The following is a 21282-nucleotide window of genomic DNA, read 5'->3' on the forward strand; positions in this document are numbered from 1 at the left end:
ACAACTACTGGACCGTTTTCAACACAATTTAGTCCTTATTGAGACTCGGAGAGGGAGCTTATAGCTTATTTGTTCAACCCCTAAAGGTTGCTACAAATTTATTTTTTTTACACCTTTGATAAAAAAAAAACACTAAATCTCAATATTTTTAAATGAAGGTAAAAAAAGCAATTCACACATGACTTGTAGGTATAGTGTTTATGTTATATAATTATTGGCGTATTCAGTATTGTTAACTGTTTTTTTTTTTTTAATTTTCACGCTATCGAACAGTATATTGATAAATATGTTGATTTACATGTATACGTATCATAGATCTATATTGCCTATATTTACAAAATAATCAACAATATAGGTATAAGTATTTTGAATACACAAATTTTGTTTCGTCGACATGGTTATTATAATATAGGTTATTAGGGATTACCAGTATAAATATGATGAGTGTTGACGGCATCACAATATTATTATAATAAGCGGATTTGGAATTATATCGTGTTAAACGCGTATAACATTATGATTTAATAATAATGTATACGATAATCGTAACACGACGACACCGACAAACAATGTGTAAATAAAAATTGACTTTTGGAGCGGAAAAGTGGGTTTCTTATTTCAACAATTTTATAGCCAGGAACTGATACCAAACATACTCTCAGGTAAAATGGAAAAAAAAAATTGATGATGTATCTGTGTGTTAAAAACAAAACCGACGTTTCGCACTAATTCTTCGACACTTTGAACGTTTCCGAAGTGCCAAAGAATTTTCCGAGCCTGCCGCCTCCAAAGTACATTTTGAAATATCCAAAGTGCCTAATGCGGTAGAGCCCGGGTGTAGTGTTTTCGGGTATTGTCCATTTGACCTCCGCTACACTGTTGGCCCAAAGCCACGAAACGGATTTCCATTTGAATCTGTGGAAAATCATAAGACACACGTCTCGTGAAGTCTGTGCAAAACTGCGAAACGTCAAACGCGCTTGCGTCCTTACTCGGTTTCCCAATTGGCGTCGGTGGCGACGACGTTCCAGTTTAGATCGTCCGTGAGCAGTTCAACCGTCAAAAACGTCTGCTCCAACATGGGGTTGTTCCTGGGATGGCCGGACACCTGTAGACGAGAAGAACATGTACACAAAGCTTTATATCATTTGGGTAAGTATAAATTAATATAATCCTAAACACTTCCCTCCCCTGCCATCGCCACTAAATATTTAAATCCTACTCGTTGATTTCGTTGTTTCAGACAGAGCTCGGTGGGTAATTCGGTGGTTGTATCTTTTAATTCAGTAACATTGCCACATGCTCACATTGATACATCGATAGTTGAGAGCATTTGGCTATGTCTGCCAAGTGCAATTTTTCATTTAATTCTACTAATTTGTATTTCGTAACTTCACAATAATTAATAGTCGAGCTATTTTTTTTTTTTTTTATAATAGTATAGTTTGAAACTCATTTGTTTTGAATATTTAATACTACCTATTACAAACAGATTATTTAAGATGCAGTTCTTAAAATAATATCTATTCATAAATAATAATAACAATATTTTATATTCCACGAATAATTAATATCAATTTACAGTGACAGTAATTACTATACAATTGCATACTTTCAAGTATACCTTAATAAAGTGTTGTATACATAAGTACTTTGTTCATTCATCATAAACTGCAGTGAGTTACAATGCTACGTTATATTAATATTATAATGAAACAAATACAATTGGACAAAGACTAAATACTGCAGTGAAAACTATAAATTGTAAAAATTATGTTTTTTTAGCGTTACATTGAGTCATTAACATGAAATTACACGGTTATCGTTTTTCGTAATTACTTGTTATATTTATTAAATAGTACAACAACTCTTCTCACATTATCTCACTGTGTATTTATTTTGATGTGAATACGGTAAAGTAATTGAAGGCAGTCAACCATATTATTATTATTTAATAATTTAAATAAAAATTTCAATTAATTTTGGTTAGATTATACTTTTATTTTGGTTCGATTAAAAATCCTTCAACATCTGTAAAATCTTAAAGTAGTTATGGAAGTTATAGCCATGATTGGAACTTTTTTGATGTAAATGAGATATTAGTATATATTTTTTATTTCAGTTATTATATTATGTATACACCAATATTATGGAAAATAATATTATCCAAAAGTCGATTTGCAAAAGTCTTGTATCATTTAAGTGTTTTACCTCCATAAGTGTTATTTGACGTTATCGGTGAATATAAATTTAATTTAAAATCAACAACAAGTATTGTATATCAGCATAACAATATGTACCTACTGTACAGCTCTAAACCATCGAAATTTCAGCACACCGACAAATGTAAGCTTAGTTCTAGGACATCTTGTGTGGCCATCTCGGAGTGGCCGTATTGGAGTGGCCACTTTGGCGTGAACAACATTGGGGTACGACCATTTTGGCGTATGGTTATTTTGGCATGAGATTATTTTGGCGTTAAGCTTTGGCGTATATGTTTAACAATATTGCATATTATTTACAAAAATAATTACAAAATTGAATAATATGCTCGTTTGTAGACTACAAAAGCAGACTGATATTCCCGTATTGCTGTCGGCTGTTCGGGTATAATAATCAGTTATATTACTGTCATAAAGTTGTAATGTTTACTCATTGGTTGCAATCGATAATGGCTCAAATAAAGAGCATTCCAAGTCGAGGTACATTCACCTCATCAGTTGTGACCGACAATGGCCTGAGTAAAGAGCATTCGCGGTCGAGAAATATACACCCACGATGGATATAATATTGTGTGAAACAATAAGAAATCTGCGACGGATCTGCTAGATTTCCACCTGTATTGCGGAATGTTCATGAACGGGTGTTAGACAAGGAAGACAGGACAGATAACCATAAAGCCATAAAACCGTATATCCTGAAGCAGCCAATAGACGATTAGATCTACAAATGGGTGTACAATACGTCCAACAATATGGACATTTATTACCAACTTAATGAAGGTTCGGTCAGGACGCGATACATTTTATCGACAACTAGAAGATGGAAATGGTCCTCCAAAAAAGAAAAAAAAATTATTGATGTCGACAAAAGAATTTTTGAAATTTTAGAGGATTACAACAACCCCACCATGTTGTTTTTTTAAGGGGCATAGCTCATAACATAAATTGTTACGAAATTCTATTATTTTTTTCATTTATATTAATAAAATTACTACATTTACCTACTACGCCTTTACTAGACCTACTTTATTATTTATTATACTTATACTTTATTACATTATTACATTCGCACAAACAGCTACTGGCATATTAGTCTGCGTATTATTATTTTTATTTATTTAAAGTTTTTGATCAAACTAACTAAGTTAGGTTCCTTTTTATTATAAACATTTTATATCACCATGCATATTCAAATAAAATGATTTACAATTTTTTTAATTTATTTTATTTAAAAAATTTTAAATATTGTTGTACATTATGTTGTTAAACATAAGCCAAAACTTTATGCCAAAATAGTCATACGCCAATTTTGTTTACGCCAAAGTGGCCACGCCAATAGGGCCATGCCAAAACGTCCTTATCCCTTAGTTTTGCGTCTATGAGACTCCTTATTGCAACAATCACTATTCGGCTATACCTATATAGTGTTGTTAAGTATAGAACATTTTTAAGAACAAAATTGTACTATTTGTTTTTATTTATATTGATTTTGTTAGTTTTTTTTTTTTTTGTGATAAAATAGCAATACTGCTCCCTCCCCCTAATTGTGCCTATAACAGATGCACCTATGAATAATTGTACCTACTCGGCTATATATCGTAACGCGTTACTTACAAATTTCGCTTTAACCGTTTGGCCCCACGTGGCCGAGTACGGGGGTTGTTCGATGCAGTCTCCAAAATTGTGACGCCTCATCGGAGTGTCGAACATGGGTGACGGCAGTAGCGACCATACTTCTGACCTCAGATCGGTCGGTTCAGGCCCTGGGTCCAGTTTGACGTCATCGCTCAGCAGCGCCTTGGCCAGTTTCGAATATTGTTTCAGGTAAATAGGCAACGTGTACGGCCCGAACAACGTGGAAGCACCTTCGTAGCGCTGTAGCTGTATGCGTTTAATAATAATGTTATATTATAATTATTAATATTTTATAGCCAGCGGATTTGTACAAATTTTTTTTTTTCTAGGTGGTCACATTAACACTCTGAGCGCTGACGTCGACAAGTCGTCACTATTTCCTTACCTCTACCAATAATAGCAGCCCATAACAAGTTATATGCTGTGTAAACACAGAATAACTCGCATAGTTTTGTGAATTAAAAAAAGATCATTTTTAATATCAACGTATTTTTTTAATTTTTAGTCAATTCTATTTCAAGATTCAACGGTCATGTTTCATATCATATTAAGTTCACGTTATTTCAGTAACCAAACATGTATTTTGAAGAAATATGATTTATACATAGACACATACCCAACAATATTGAACATAGTTTGGAGGATATTCTAAGCTAATTAGTACACATAAAATAATCTTTTCTAAATTTAAATCGCCTTGATTATAATTGAATACAGGACAACGGGGATTATTAATGGAATCAGCACGTACAAAGTAATTTTAAAGTTGGCACCTACTGGTTTACTATGTATACGCAAGACATCAATCAAACTTTTTACTATTTTTCATTAGGCATAGCGAGATTTATATGATAAAATAGTGCACGCGAACCATACCTTTTCTCCTTAAACGTAAAAGTTTTAGAGTTAAAATTCATAAATATTGTTGGTTTAATTGTTAATTTCCAACTGTTGTGTCACGAGTACACAGAAAACTATAAAAAAAAAACATGCCAACATCTATGGTTCGCACCTTGTATTCTTCGGGTGTGGTTATGTAATCGGTATATGAATTGCAAAGCCCAGCGATCACTACTGTACACCACGAGCCGTCGCAAAGGACGTCGCTGACAGCTTTTCTCACACGTCTCCCCGACATGGTCGTGAACTCGCCCGGGACACATGCTATGATCAACGGCCCGATGACGGCCAACTGAGTGGAAACTATTTTCGGTGACCAAGCCAACGGATAATTAAACTAAAAACAAAAATACGTCCGAAAAACTAGTATTACCACGACTGCGGTCCAGCGACATGGTATATAATATTGGTTGCAAAAAATATCGGTTTTTTCGTTGGTTTTACTAACTTCTCCGGTCGATATCAAAATAGATTTCTCCGCGTGGCATTCCACTTGTTCCGGACTGGGCTTGGGCACGAAGTTCGTCACCAGATCCCAGAGAGGATTGTTCGAGGATTTGGAGCCGGCTTCGAACGAGAACAAGCCCGGCCCGTCGATGGTGCCAGATGAAAACGTATGACCCATGGCAGGTTTGCACCCCTTCCCCTTGACCACCTCTCCCCCGGGCATCTCGTAGTCTACTTCCTCCGCGGTAATGTCCATGAACTGGTGTATGGACTTCATCGGTCCTTTAATCTCGACGATTGGTTTTTCAGCCATCAGTTCCTGAAAACGACACGACATAAAATATTATCTTCACGGCTAGAGTAGAGAACTATTCTGCGTGTCAATTTTGTACAGCAAAAGCTGTATAATAAATTTTATAGCTAATGGCCACAGTTGCCGGGCTCAGGATCAATTAAAAAATAAATAAATAAATAAATAAATTTTATAACGCGACACGTGTAGGCACTTTTGATAAATGAGGGTGTCAACCACAGGCGGACATTTGGATAAATTTTTAGGGGGGCTTTAACAATCAAATGTAAAGTGACTCGCAAGAGCTTCGCCCCCGCACCCCCTTCCTATACATAAGTATATAATATTACTAATACAAATATAAATGTTTGTTATAAGAAAAAAAAAAATAATATATATTTAAAAATAATTAATAATTAATTTTATTTTATTAATAAATATCTGTTTTTATCAGCAAAGATATTTAAAATATCATTGCTATTAATATTTTTGGACATATCTTTTTCAATATATAGCATAGAAAGATTGCTGAATCTATCTTGAAGCATCGATGTCCTTAGCCAAGTTTTTATTTTTTTCATTGCACTGAAACTTCTTTCGAAATTTGCTGAACTGATAGGTATCGTTAATGCTATGGTAAATGGTTTTTGCAAATTAGGGAATGCTGTTTGGTTTTAGAGCTAATTTTCGAAAAAAAATTAACAGATAATAATTATTGAAACAAATAATATCAATAATAAAATAATTTCGAATTAAGTTTCGATTTCGGGGGGTCTATTAAAATATTCATTAGATATTCGAACAGACAATATCAGCACGTCCTATCAAATCCCATCGTCCTATACAATCGTGGTACATATAAAAGAAAATTCGATAAACTCACATACGCTTTGTCGAACAGTCGTTGCGCGATTATTCTGGTGCTCTCTTTCATGTCTTCGCCCGGTCCAGAAGCGACGCACAGTTCGTTGACGTCACACGAAGGTCCGGGAATGTCGCAGGGTTTCCCCGATTTCTGGCACCGAGGACCTTTGACGTTGGGAGTCACGTCTCCCAGGTTGGAAGAAGCGAACGCCGCGACGAACGGACCCTGTTCGAAAACAAAACGACACTTGTCCGTCAGTCATTCCGAAAAAATCCAAATAACGTCCACCAGAACCTCCAGTCATTGCGGCGCGAATAGTGTCGGAATTATTTTTTTCTTTTTTGGTCGCAGGGGCAACCGCGGTTAGAGGGGGACTTGGTCCCAACCTATGCCCGCAAGACGTGTATTTATGCCTCACTCACTTTGCCTATGAAACTGTCGGGGTTCATCTTTTGCTCGAACAGCACGGACGCGTATCCGACGTTGTCCGACGAAATGAGCCTGTTGGTGTTGTTCATGCTGGTCGCGTGTACCGCGTACCAGTTGATCACGCCCAGTGGTACACCGTACTCGCTCTCAAACTTCAACTGTACCATGGTCTTGTCGACGTCGTGTTCGTATCTGTGTATCGTGAACAGCGAGCGATCCGATTAAAAAACGAAAGGAGGCGCAAGTACCATATGGTCAATATTATTATAGTGAACTAATAATACATTCAGTGACGGATCCACAGCTCAATTTTTTCGGGGATGGGGTGGGGGGGGCAAAAGTTTAAATTAGTTTACAGCGTCAGTGCACAAGTAAAGCAACCACACACTTTACCGCTTTGGGGTGTATAACTTAAAATAAAAAAATTTGACATTATATGTTATTAGTTATTATATATATATCCTATCGATAATTAATAATGGTATTATATTAGAGCTTAATATAAACTTCATTACATTTATTACATTTAAGTATTGCAAAATTACTTCTGTCCTATGATTATTTACAGTCAATTCATGGACCATGCTAGCATATGAAACCCGGTAAATATTTTTAAATCGACGTCGCCATTTAGCATAAACGAATATATTTTTAATTTAATTTAACTGATATTCTAAACGACGCTTATGCTTATATGGGCAAGTGTTCTATCACGACTAGTAACCGTGTTAAATTATTTAAATTAAATTCCATGCGCATACATAATATTGTAATGAACAGAGACCTGTAAGCCGGATTTCGTCACCATGTCAGTCCGGTCACTAGAACTTTGATAAAGAAACTTAATTACAACTGATGTTCGCTAAATAAATTAGACTGGTGAACTTTATTCTGAACATTGTTATTTAACAATGTTTACAATAAGCTCGCGCTTATGTAGATACTGAATTCTGCAACTCTATAATATGGAAATACTAAAATCTGCGACAACAGTCTACATCATGCACTACGACATTACAGGGGAAAACAAGGGCTAAAACATCATACAAAACTACAGTATTCATGGAGTGGGGAGGGGCCAATCTTCCCTTTCCCCCCTCCACCGTAGACCCATCACTGAATACGTACAGGTGGTTTATAAGGGTACAATATAATGTCATGTTAAACCATAGGCGCCTTTCAATACCTATACCTAATATAGAAATAATATTAAACAGAATATGGAACATATTGCTGTATATCTCGTGTCTGATTTTAAAGAGCAAAGGGGGGGGGTGAAATGCCCTGTCACTCCTCTCGGGGCACCAGTGTGTTGAGCCCTCGTGTGTTTGCCGTCCGCAAACATCGATAACCTTCGAGTATTTGTTTTATATTAAAACGCTCATTGAGTCATTATTATTATTACTATTTACTGCATGCAAATAAAAAAAAAATATTAATAATGTATTTGACAACCGCATCAAACGATAATATTTTGCTATCTGAGCATAATATTGGCGCCTACAGTTGACTATAAATTCATGGCGTATGGTATGAAATAAAATATACTACTTACTGAGCGCGTTCGACTTCCGGATTTAATAAATATGACTGAGGACTTCTACTCATCGATATTCCCATTAGTTCACCTTTATTAACAAATATACGTCCATAATCTAATCTGTCGTGTGCCCGCAGAATACTCTATTTATAAAAATCATATCAGTGTAAGTATACAAAAAGTTTAAGTCTTATAAAAAGACCGTTTCATCCCAAAAAAAAAAAAAAAAATACCATAATAATAATAATAATATCATAGCACATCATATTATTGTCATACTGTTATTTTATTAATATTTAAATGAATGTATAATCTACAGGTGCCACGCGCGTAGAGTTTCCATTAATTTTACAATGATATTTTAAATTTACCAGTGACAATATAATGATATTATGTGAAAGCCGAAATCGTGACAAAAATCTTTAATTTCTGGCACGCGCAAAATCGAATTTAAACACGTCGGAAAAAGTCAAATAATTTTTTTTTATTCAAGGAGTAGATAATATTGTCAATAGAAACGAATAAAAGAAAAAAAGTCGAGCGAAGTACATATTTTTATTTTCCTTGAAACGTAAGATACTTGCAAGACAAATATTATTTGATGGGTGTCCTACAAATACGCGTATATTATACCGGAATCCAAATATCATATAGTACTCGTTTTTATATCAAACTCACCAGTGTAATACCTTTTACTAAACAGTTTAAGGTTTGTTGAACATAACCCAATGTGCTCAAGTCAAACAGCATATGTAACATGTAACCTCCGGGCGTCGAGTGAGTGTGCGTCGACGAAAGCATAAGGTTATTCGTGTCGTACAAGCCCGGTAGCTTCTCCTTCAATTTTTTCAATACCTTCAAATCGTATTCGTCGTTTGATTACATTGCAATTTATTTCATCGTCAATCAAACTATTGCGACAATATCATAATATTATTTAGTAGATTCTCGAGTGCGAAAAGAAAAAAAAAACAAGCGGTTCAAATATTAATAATGTCGCCTATACAGTTTATAATTTCCAGCTATCGAGTTTTAACGGATCGGTGGACAAACAGCATTGTTCGTCGTGCAATTTTTCATCAGTTTTCATTAACAATATGAAGAGAATGATGCAGTTGTCGCAAATAGAAAAAATAAGACTCAATCCAAATATTGAATGCTATTTTAATTTTAATCACTTTCAAACGCTAAGCGAAGCGAACACGTACGAGTGTATTGGCTTCACAGTGGGTATGCGTTTTAATTTTGGTTTTTTTTTTTTTTTATATTCTTTTTTGGAAACCGTAAAAATGATTCAGTTTTTACTTTGGGCTTGATTTTTGGTTGAAAATTTAATCTAGTTGGTACTTTTTCTGTGCAAGGGGATCAAAAGTATAAACTACCAGTTGTTAAAAAAAAAAATAATCTGGAAAAACAGGATTTTTAATTCGAAATCTAAATAATGAATGTCATTCAGAAGTAACATGATTATATAAGACTATGAAAGTGCGTTGAAAATTGATATCATAAATTTGTTATGATACCTGAAAAGTGGAGGATTAGGTTGCATTATATTATTATTATTATTTATTATTGATTTATTATCTGACAACGAATGCTGTAGAATGAATTTAAACGTCATTTGTTCACTGCTTGATATTAACAAAATTTGAATATATTTTAATCATTTCTGAAAGCCGTATTCTAAAATATGAACTGTGAAATTTCTACAGATACGAACAATAATATGCAACTCGTCTGGTACAAACTTATGTGGATTTCATTATAATGGAATTAAACGGGATAACAAGGACATTTCAAGTTATTTTTTCCGAATTTACAAAACTCACAAATTGAGAATCTACTGTATTAATTATTATAATTTATAGTATAATAAAACAATGACTAATATTCAATTTTCAATTTTCGACTCACATCTTTCTTTATTTGGTCACCCATCATCGCAGAATCGATGCTGACGAATGCTATCCTAGATGTTGAATCTTCAATTACAAATGCCCTAGAGAACTGTCGCAAATGGATTCCCTCTCCGCTTTGTTCCATTTTTCCGTATCCCAGCTGCACAACGTAGACATCGTAATATTAAATAATACATTTATTATTATATATCTAAGTGTTGGGATTAGCGTATAGACAACGTGTTAACGTGTATTATGCAGTGTGCCATCAGAAATTTCATAAAACCTGTTTGATATAACATTATATATAACCCGAGATCAAAAGCAAACAATTTCTAAATAATATTACACAATCGACGGTTTTAATAAAATAGGAAAAAAACAAAAATATATCATAAGCAATAAGCATATGGTACATAACATGCAAGATATTAATAATTTTATAAAGGTTGTATTAATATTAAATCTGCGCCGATCATGAATAATTAAGCTATTATGATTTTGAGGGATCCGAAGACCAACAAATCGCCGTTGAGCTTGAGCCATACAGCCCAATTGTCATAAAAATATTATTTTGTTATACGAAAAAAGCCACTTTACCGTCAAAAATACGCGAATGAAATTTGCTTTGTTCTTAGCCAAGTAGATTTAATAATGAATCAAGTGAATTTTGTATAATTTTTCCACTTTAATAATAATTGATAAATTGTAAATAATTGGTTTATTTTACTCTGTCATACAAATCTATTTTATATCTACCAATAAATTACCTATATATTTGCATAGATATAAGAATGGTTTTCGTTAAGACGAGTAATGATAAGCATATTAAATTTAAATAATTATAACTGTGGCCAACAGGGAACCACAGGGAAATTGCAATTTTGAAAATCACGTGGCCTACAAAGTACGAAAGGTTAGGTTAGGTTACTAATCCAATCAGTCAATTCATACATGAAATAATAATTCATTCTAACGATATATTTTTAACGATTTATTGCAAAAATCAAATATAATTACTCACGACTTTTTAGTGTTTGGGCGCTATAATTAAGTACCCAAGCAAACTGTACTATACAATGTGCACACACACACACACACACACACACACACACACACACCCACACACACACACACACACACACACACACACACACACACACACACACATGCATAAATATTTTTTAAAACGTCGAAATGGTTGGAGAGAAATTATTGAAAACGGTCTGTAGTGTAGTATTTACTATACCGTAAATAAAAAACCAAACATTATAAACAAATCAATAAATTATGAGTTTTCAACATTTTATTCAATAAATTATAATTTTAAATTAATAATATAACTATTTTCCATTGATTTAATGTTTGATTCCATGCACAAAATACACCCCTACTAGTCAACTCTATCTATGTTTTTACATGCTTACGTTTACTATTAGTAAATACAATATTTATTTTTATTCCCTTGCCACCTCTAAAACGATTTTAATTGTCTTAGTGTTTTTCTTCATGTCCCTGCCCCCACTAAATAATTCACTCGAATCGGCTGTTTACTTTTTAGACGAAAAATGGGGTATACTTAATTGTTTATTATTTCACTTTGTTTATAAAATACACAGTTTGTGAGTTGTATTAGGTACTGCAGTCTACCTGATCAGTATTAACTCTGATAAGATATTATTATAAAATTCTAAATGCATTTACTACGTTTTTGATAATTTTCGAACAAATGCCAATTTATTTATTTGTTTGTATTATGGATTTTCCGCTTCGTCAGTTTAGGTTATTAGCCAACATTATTCTACAGGTATTTTATGATAACAGAATGGTGATAGTGTATACAATGTTTGAATTGCTAGTGTTTGTAATGTTACAATTTGTTAAGTTAGTAATTATAACGAGAAATAAAAGTGAAAATTCGTGTAGCTTCGTCTTTGTAGAGGGCTTCTTTAACATTGAGTAGGAGATTATAATAGTTTTTCGATTCACATTTTGGACATTCTTCAGGGATATAGAATGATATGTTTAACTGTGCAATTGACAATATTATATGCTAATATTACTACGTTACGTTTAGTTTCCTAGCGACATGCAATTATTAGTTAACTGATTTTAGTTGATTTGATTGAATCAATACATATTTATAACTTGTATGGACCTTGGCCATAATTCTTGGTTACAAATTTATAACTCATAAAGTAATAAATAAAAATAAATTTGAAAGATGTATTAGTGGGTTATCAAAATATAATTTATCATAAATATTATTATACCAATATACCAAATTGTATTCAAAATTATAATGTACCAATGATTAAGTATAACAGAAAAACGTTTTAAATAAAGAAATTACCTATTCGTTTAATTGACTTAATATGAAATATAATGGGCACTTATAATATAATTACATGTGATCGATTTGATTTTTGAAGATTAAAATAATATTATACAACCGTTATTATTTTAAGGAATCATCGTCTAGGTTTTTTTTCTGACTGCTAAAATAATTTCAATTATTGTCAATTTGTTTTTAAAATGATTCATGACAATTACTGCTTTCCGGGTGAGAAGGGTCAGCCTGAGTAGGTATTGCTTTTATTGTCGGTGCAAGGATTACAATAGGGAAAATGCAATTTTTTATTTCATCAATGTATTGTCTTAAAAGTTAAAATAAGTGACTGTATAATAAAATGCCTCTAAAAAAATCAAAATAATACTCACAAAGGTAACACCTGCCGCAGGCCCAGTTACATCGGCGATTCCAATACCGATTTTGTACATTGAACTGGCTACAGTTATCCATAACGACAGCACGAATATAAACCTAAGTTCTGAAACAAATGAAATCTAAAGATATGAGATATTCGTAGATATTCATTATAGAATATTATAAATAATTACAACTTTTAAGACTTTAATTTCATAAATATTAAAAAAAAACTAATATAGTTTAGGTATTCGGGTTTGATATTCAAATTGCTTTGCACTTAGATAGCTGTTGGTTCTTATTATTATTCTTTTTTTCAGTTGGTATAAACAATACATATTTGACTCGTAAAATATTATATACTATTACAACGACTCAATTCGTTATGTTATTATTAATATGTTAAATGTTTATGAGACTACACAAGGTTTGAGTTGAAGATAAAAGTAATAAACACAAAATGGTTGGCATAAAAAATACTGCACAATATGAATGTCCTACATTTTTTCAGGGTTCATTCATTACCTCTCAGGTCTGTCCGAAATTTCTACTCGAGTACTCCTCGGTACTTTTATAAGACGTAAAGGTTAGGTTTGTTGTGCGGTTTTCTGGTTTTTTTCATCTCATATTTGATGTACCAAATTGAAACTCAATTATATTTAAGGATTTTTTTTTTGTTTAAAAATGTACCTACTTACAATCTATACAAAACATCATTACGGCGTGTAATAGGCAGGCAATTAAGTTTATTACCATACAATATCGCAACACGACAAGAAAAACATTAGCGTGAATAGGGCACGCTTACCCGGATGTACTAAAATTGTAAATCTATCGTATGAATGCAAATTTTTGACTTTTGGATATTTTAACATCCACGTTGTAATAGACCGAGCTTAATATGTTTATACAACAAAATACCAATACAATTTTCTTTACCTATGCATTGACAACAATAAATTATTGTGATAATTGTTTTATTAGGTTTATTATCTTTATTAAAATTAAATAACCACGACATGATTACGTTTTTGGTGGGGAACAATGTCTAGGTCATTTCATGCGGGAAAACATATATAATATTATACATGCGTTTGCTTGGGTATGGCCGCACGAGTGTGTGTGTGTGTGTGTGTCATTGCGTATCAGTGATTGTAATATTACAATGTAAAAAAAAAAAGAGGAAAGGAATGAGATTTCAATCTTTACGTTAAATTAATGTTTGATAATGACAGTTCGACAGGAAATATTATACATTATACTTCACACACGCAATATATTGTATTATGCATTATATTATTTTATAATAAATATTTTTATACACAATAAACGCCTAAAAAATTACACAATGGATCGTATATTATGCATATACGATGATTGGTAATTCATTTAAAGTTTTAACAGTGAACACTCGTTATCAACAATTGTGGGCTTGCTTTTTTTATGATTTCCTTTTCGGAAAATTAAAGATAGGTAGATACACGACCTAGTTCTAAAATAAATTATGTCATTACATAAATGTAACTATATTTTTATTGTTTGCACACTTATATATAATATTTTGTGAGCGAAACCAATATCAACTTGTTTTGATTTTTTTGACTAGACCCTATGTTTGAAGTGGCAATGTGGGTGGTAGTAACTTACTCGGCAAAATGTGTATTAATAGTATAAACTCAACTAATTAACTCAACAATAAAATATTACGAAATTATTACTCCAATATTTGGTATCTATACACAAAACATACAAATATTGAGATAAAACTTCTGTTTTAGATAATACAACTAAAAATAGCTTGTTGTTTTAAAATTAAAAGTTTGAAGTAATTTTACCAATCACTCACAAGGGTGAAAAAGGGCAGTATAAAATGTTAAAATTGTTTGCTATGTACATATCTCAAATTTTCCAAAACTACAATATCGAAAAAACGTACACCTACCATAAATAATATAAATGATAATTACGCATATCAGTAATCACTATATTTTGTTCGATTTGCATACAGTATAGTACAAAGATAACAGCAGTTGTAGACTTGCAGTATTGTTTCACGATAACCACGTATATATTTCTAAAAAATAATTAATTGTGCTTGAATTAAATTCTCCAGATAATAATAATATGTTTAACATTGTTTTAATCAAAAAAAAAAAAAACTATAAATTACCTATATCGTATTTTATTGTAAAATTAAAATTTATAATAAACCTGTAGTATTTAATATCTATTGATTGATGGTAAATTATAATATTTCGCTGACTACCTATCCAATTGTTTTATTGGCATAATTTTGATTACATCAAATGTCTTGAAGAATACAAAATTAAATAAACGTCTTGTCTAAAGTTCTACAGAATGTGTTCAAGAAAATATGACAGACGAATGATGTTGAAAAAACAGCAGAGTGATGAAATATCGACTACGATAAATATGATTAATAAATTAATATTGTTTGTAATTCGGCGAGCTGATATTAATAATTTAAACCTTTGTTAAAATTTTGCGTGATGACTACATTGATTTTAAGCGTACGTCGAAAGAAGAAAAACATTTATAAAGAAAACCATGGGATGGTTATAGTTTGAATTATAATACAATTACTTCAATACCATATTTTTATTATAATATTATGTTGTATGAAAATTATAGTTAAAAAACATAAAGTACGTCAAATTGTATTTTTTATTTCCTAAGTCCGACGAACATATTTTTTGTACTTTTTTTCTTATTAGTCTGTAATCACCACTCTACTACTAATTTTTCTAAAATTTTTAAACATGATAAATATACCAATATATCATATAGTATACACTGTTCTATGAGATATGTGTGAAAATTTAGGATGGGTTTTTAGGTTCCATATCGAAAATATATGCAATTAGATTTTATTTGCAAATTAACAAATGCCCAAAAAAATATCCTGTTAAAAATCCCTCAAAAATTAAATTTTTGAAATTTAACATTACATCATCATTAGTGATTAAGAAGTTCGTAGATCGTAGATGCATTTTCAAGTCATATATTAAATGTAATACTTAATATTGTCTTTATATTATTATTTATTATATATTTTGTATACCCAGATATATAGTAATATTATAGTATCCAATCTAGAACATTTAGTGAGTGTGAAAGACATCCGGTGACTTAATTACTATATTAATTATAGAAAATAATTTTAGCTTATAAAAAGGGACAACGTTTTGTGTTTATCGAAAATGTTTTTTAAATAACTAAATTCAAATTCGCAGTGAAAACATCATTTTGTTGAAAGTACAAGTAATTCGTTTTTTTTAATTTACTGATAATTATTCGAATTCTTTTATTTATTATTAATTGTTTTTTTTTCAGTTATTGTGCCCATTTTTATTTATCTGTATTGCGAAATTTATTAAAAATATAATTCATATTAATATCATGTTATATGCCATTATTTACGTATATTATTTATTCAAGGTCTAAACTCAGTTGTAAACGACGTTTATTGTTTCTACTGAAGCCTCAGCGCATTTATATTTTCAGTTAAAATATTTGGCAACAGCATTAACTAGTTATTTAGTAATGGACAATGCCATGATGTAATCGACTCACTTTGGAGTATTAAACCTAATATTGTTCTACTGCTCCGAAATGACACTATAGCTTACTTATAGCTGCCAAGTATGATATTATGTTGTATACGGTGTTTGCACTTTTCCCCCGACTTAATAGCACGTCATCTTCATCCGTTCTTTCAAACATCGACCAAAACATTGTTCATCTTTAGTTTATCAGACCATTTAAAACAATAATTTCTTTCGCCCATATTATATGCGTCGTAAAAATGTAGTTTCCGATTCTCTGCATAGGTATTTAATTTCGTATTTCGATGATTTCTAATTCTTAGTTAAGTCAATTGCAAAATAATGCTAAACAACGCAACGGAAAATGAAGGTAAAAATAATAATTATTGTTTTAGACAAGTTTAAATCGATATTGAATATTCAATACTGCTCTGTAAGTTCAATATAAAAACAATGCACTGTAAATTAATTACTATTACGATTAATAAACGCTGTTATGATGTGTACTGACGCCAGTTGAATGAAAGGGTAGGTAGTATTAATATGTTTGTGTAAATACCAACCCACAATCAAAACTTTAAATAATCGTAGAACTTTATTAGATTAGCATGAAATACTTTTAAAAATTATAATTTCTTTGATGATTTATAATTACAATAATTATAAGTTGTCTTTTGAAATGTAAAAGTTTGTGGTCTCATAACCATCAAGAAAAGAAATAATTTTAGTCTTTAGAATTAAAAAGTTTTTTTTTTTTTAAATAAAACAAATTTAAGTATGCACGATAATTTTACTTGGTCGTCTTAAACTAATTGGTGTTCAAAAAAAATATTTACAAACGTGTAATTATTAAATTTTAGATACTAAAAAATTTAAAGCATAACAAATTATAATATTGATCTTATCGTATTATAATACTCTACTACCTTATACCACAACTGTTAGAAAGCAAATGCACATTATATTTCAGATATTTGACTCTCATTACATTATTATATTCCAATTTCCATGTATCATTATTGTGATCACTGACAACCGATACTATCGTCAAGTATATAGTACAACACAATATCGTCCTGGTACCATGTACCACTTTCAATGTTTAAAAACCAAAACATTATGGAATTCCATGTTTCCAAATTAAAATGTTATAATAACTTGTCGAGCATGGATAATTCAAAACCGTATTTCGGATTAAACATAATAACATGACCCTACAGAGATAATATTTTAATTTGAGAAAAATAAACTCCTATGCCCTTGTCCTTGTGGCTTAAGTACATCCGAATGACGTTGCACGTAGTTCGTAGGTACGTATTAAATATGTATGCACCTATGGACTTAAACACATACGTTTTCATGGTTATTTTTTAATGTTTAATTAAAGTGTGTTTACAAACATGACCGTTTCGAACGATGAATTCGGTTGAAGACGATTGCACATAGTCTTCTGAAACATCATCGTGTTGATCGACTTCTTGGTTACTGCAATAATACGATTGTCTTGTTGTAGTAATTACTTATTAATTTTTGCACCTTATTCGTTCGGAGCGATTAATGTATTACGCAATTACGTGTATCATTGTCGATATCGAATATTTATCTACTTTTCACAAACTATTATTGTAGTATCGCAATTTACAGCCTTAACCTCTTCACCAAACCGGTTGTATAATAGAAGAAAATATGTTCCCTTCGTAGGAATCGTCGACTAAAATATGTAGTTTTGTACGTAACATTCCGACACACACATGCATTACGTATTATCGTACAATATATAATATATATATATATATAATACCTTCAATAAAGGTAAAGGTAGAGGTAAAGGTAAACCGTAAAGGTATCTTCTTTGTTTTTTTTTAATTTGTAATAGTACGGTGGATAAAGACGGATAAAAAAACGGTCTTCGGTAATTTCCGAAACGAAGGTCGTTAGTCGGTCTTACACTTTTTACTGGTGGAGATAGAATTTTGTTTGATTTTTTTTCTCCGAAAACTGAATAACATTATTAAAAACTAGTTAATAATTACTAGGCTAATAACCAATGATTTGGAAGCCTTACCTTAAATTTAAATAATAATAATAATAATAATAATAATTACTGTTTGACACGAAAGACAAGTAGATATTATGTCCGTTTGTCTACGTTCAAAGGAAGCTTGCAAGTAGATCTGTTGCTATGATATTGTCCTTTTACAAGCATTTTATAAAATAAATAAGGTTTCAACATTCGTGCACCATACGCTGTACGTGAGTGAAAACGAACAAAATCGTGTTTGGTGTTTTTCAGATTGCAAATGTTCATAGTTTGAACAAGTTTGACTACTTACTCGTTTAATTGCCATTAAAACATAATCTCGTTATATTATAATTAATATCGAGTCAAAATTAAACCTAACTTACAAAGTTCTTATGTAGGTAGGTAATTATATACCAGTTGGTTACTACTCATTTATCAAGCAGCAAATTTCTAACAACTTACGACCGAGTAATACACAGTATGAAAAATGGGTCACCTGGTAAAATTATAAAGTCTTAAATAACTTAAAAAAAATTAACCACAATATAACTTAGTCGAAACGTCAAGTTTTATTTTTAAAGACTCCAAACTCGAAAAGTATACTTACAATATTTACCTACGTTGTTTAACTATCGTATATATGAAAACAAAACGATATTGGTAGGTTTTATTTATCGGATTACATATTATAATATTATTATCATCATCGTCGTCGACGTGTATAATAATCCAAATGAGTCGAATATTTTTTCGTTAATAACCACGGGCACTTGGACGTCATAATAATAATATGTAGGAATTCGTGTCGCAGTAAAATATACCGGACATCGGGAAACGGGAGCTGTTGACGACTAAAAGTCGGTTGTTCGATGTACCGATCAATAAAAACTATATAGGTAGGTATGTCGAAATGTAGGTGTAAAGTGTTGCCCGCGGTGTTGCAGTAAAAGTAGGTGACTATATATATATGCGACTAATATGATAAAAAAGATAAGAAAAAGTGCTGAAATCGACTTACCCATGTCTCCGATATTATTTTCCGCGGCGGTGGTGGTCGGTTAAACGTTCATGATTTCAATACGATAACAATAACAATGTGTATTATATTCGTTATATTTTGTCTTACGTGTATTACCAGTTCCGTATCGTTTTTTTTTATTTTCTGTTATCAGAACGATATCGCCGTATTTTTCGAGCACACGGCAGCAGCAGTAATAACGTGTTCTAACGTCGACAGCTGGTTTTGATCTACCACGGGTACCGTCGGCCGGTGATCCGATGATAGATCGGTAGTCGAGTCTGCGAGGTCGACACCCCACTCACGAACATTACGACAGAACACACGTATACACAAATCGTGAATTAAACGGTTCGCGCCCATGTCGCGATGACACACGACGGCATCGCGTTTTGGTGGTCCTTTGATGTGATTTATACTGCGTCCTTACAGTCGGTATCGGTATCAGTATATTGTTGCCGTCGTATAGTCCTGCGTTGTAATATATTATACGATTGTTATAGTATTATTGTGACCGAAATGCGGCTGAACGGCGTTTATAATAAATATATGAATCCAGCAGAGTATATTATGAATTATTATGATATGTTTAGCGACAGATTTCACTCCGGAGCCGACCGTATCCCATCGAAATCGCCGATCTGACCTTGTAATTTTTTTTTTATTTTTTTTTTTTTTTATACATTCCTAAACTAAAATAATATTATTTTATACTATTTATAGACCGCACCCGGCTTGCAACTTTACAACAGTACAATATTATATTTTATTGTCGGCTGCACAGTTGCAGCGTTCGATCGCGGTTTACGGTTTGTACGGGTCCATAGTGTTTCAGATATCTGCCAAAAAAACACTCCATCAGTCAGGATTTTAACGCTCAATTCCACGTCACACGTACACAGCTTATATTTTTTTAACGTCGTTCATAACGCATAACGTACGTCTCAAGTCCACGTGCACAATATTGTATGCGGAAAATTGAGAACTCAAATTGTTCGTTCACTGTACTGGATAATAACTAAACGATCGATTGGTACAATATATATGTATATGACTACTGCCGCGAGTGAGTCGATTGAGCCTATCATTATTAGTCACCACCCGTGACCTCACAAGTACCAGCACGGCAACATCAAATATTTTAAAGAATTTAATACGATTTATTTTGAATAATATAGTTGCCCATGTAAAATATTATACGATTTATTTTATCACTATACATTCTTCGAGATTTTATCCAACGTGTCAGAAACCGTTGACCGTTAATCGTATTCCAATTAATATCATTATAATGATATTGTCATTGAAAAATGCATAATATTATGAAAAGCATATGACGAGCCAGTTATTATTTCTATCGTTCATAATAACATAATTCATGTAATCGTCTATATTTTGAGCCAGCCATTTTTTTTTTTGTTTTAACATTGTGCCAACACTTGTGCCGACTTTAATACGAAAAAACTATAGAAATATACAGTATAAGTTGTATATTCGTGTTTTAGTAATAAATAAAAAAATAATAATAATAACGGTAATGATAAATTACGTAAATAGACTAGAGTATATACATAACTGTCACTGTATTAGTTTCCAATATTTCCAAATCGTCGTTTTGTGATGGACTTTGGGAGTAGAAAGTAGTGTGTGTATGTATGTGTGTGTGTGTGTGTGTGTGTATGTGTGTGTGTAGCTGTTTTAATTTTTTAGACGACGATAAATAATGGAGTGAACTGATTA

General features: G+C 31.9%; 1 protein-coding gene across 1 annotated transcript; it reads right to left on the minus strand.

Annotated features, from left to right (window-relative positions):
- Positions 1 to 219: 219 nt before the first annotated feature.
- Positions 220 to 19789, minus strand: LOC111027148 (neutral ceramidase). The gene is made up of 12 exons (XM_022305379.1): positions 19543 to 19789; positions 12950 to 13059; positions 10245 to 10388; positions 9009 to 9185; positions 8346 to 8473; positions 6784 to 6982; positions 6380 to 6586; positions 5206 to 5523; positions 4870 to 5094; positions 3837 to 4103; positions 993 to 1108; positions 220 to 915 (listed from the first exon to the last, which is right to left on the minus strand). Exons 1-12 carry the CDS (start codon positions 19544 to 19546, stop codon positions 726 to 728), a joined length of 2085 nt encoding a protein of 694 aa, XP_022161071.1. The 5' UTR covers positions 19547 to 19789; the 3' UTR covers positions 220 to 725.
- Positions 19790 to 21282: the final 1493 nt, after the last annotated feature.

This window comes from Myzus persicae, unplaced genomic scaffold, assembly GCF_001856785.1.
Source record: "Myzus persicae strain clone G006 unplaced genomic scaffold, MPER_G0061.0, whole genome shotgun sequence".
Classification (NCBI taxonomy): Eukaryota; Metazoa; Arthropoda; class Insecta; order Hemiptera; family Aphididae; genus Myzus; species Myzus persicae.

Bases quoted from the DNA above. Each gene is read 5' to 3' on its own strand.
- LOC111027148 (XM_022305379.1), bottom strand. The intron at 10,389-12,949 runs GTGAGTATTATT...TACGTTGTGCAG, and splicing joins CTGCGGCAGGTGTTACCTTT to CTGGGATACGGAAAAATGGA. The intron at 5,095-5,205 runs GTTAGTAAAACC...TTTTGTTTTTAG, and splicing joins TTTTGATATCGACCGGAGAA to TTTAATTATCCGTTGGCTTG.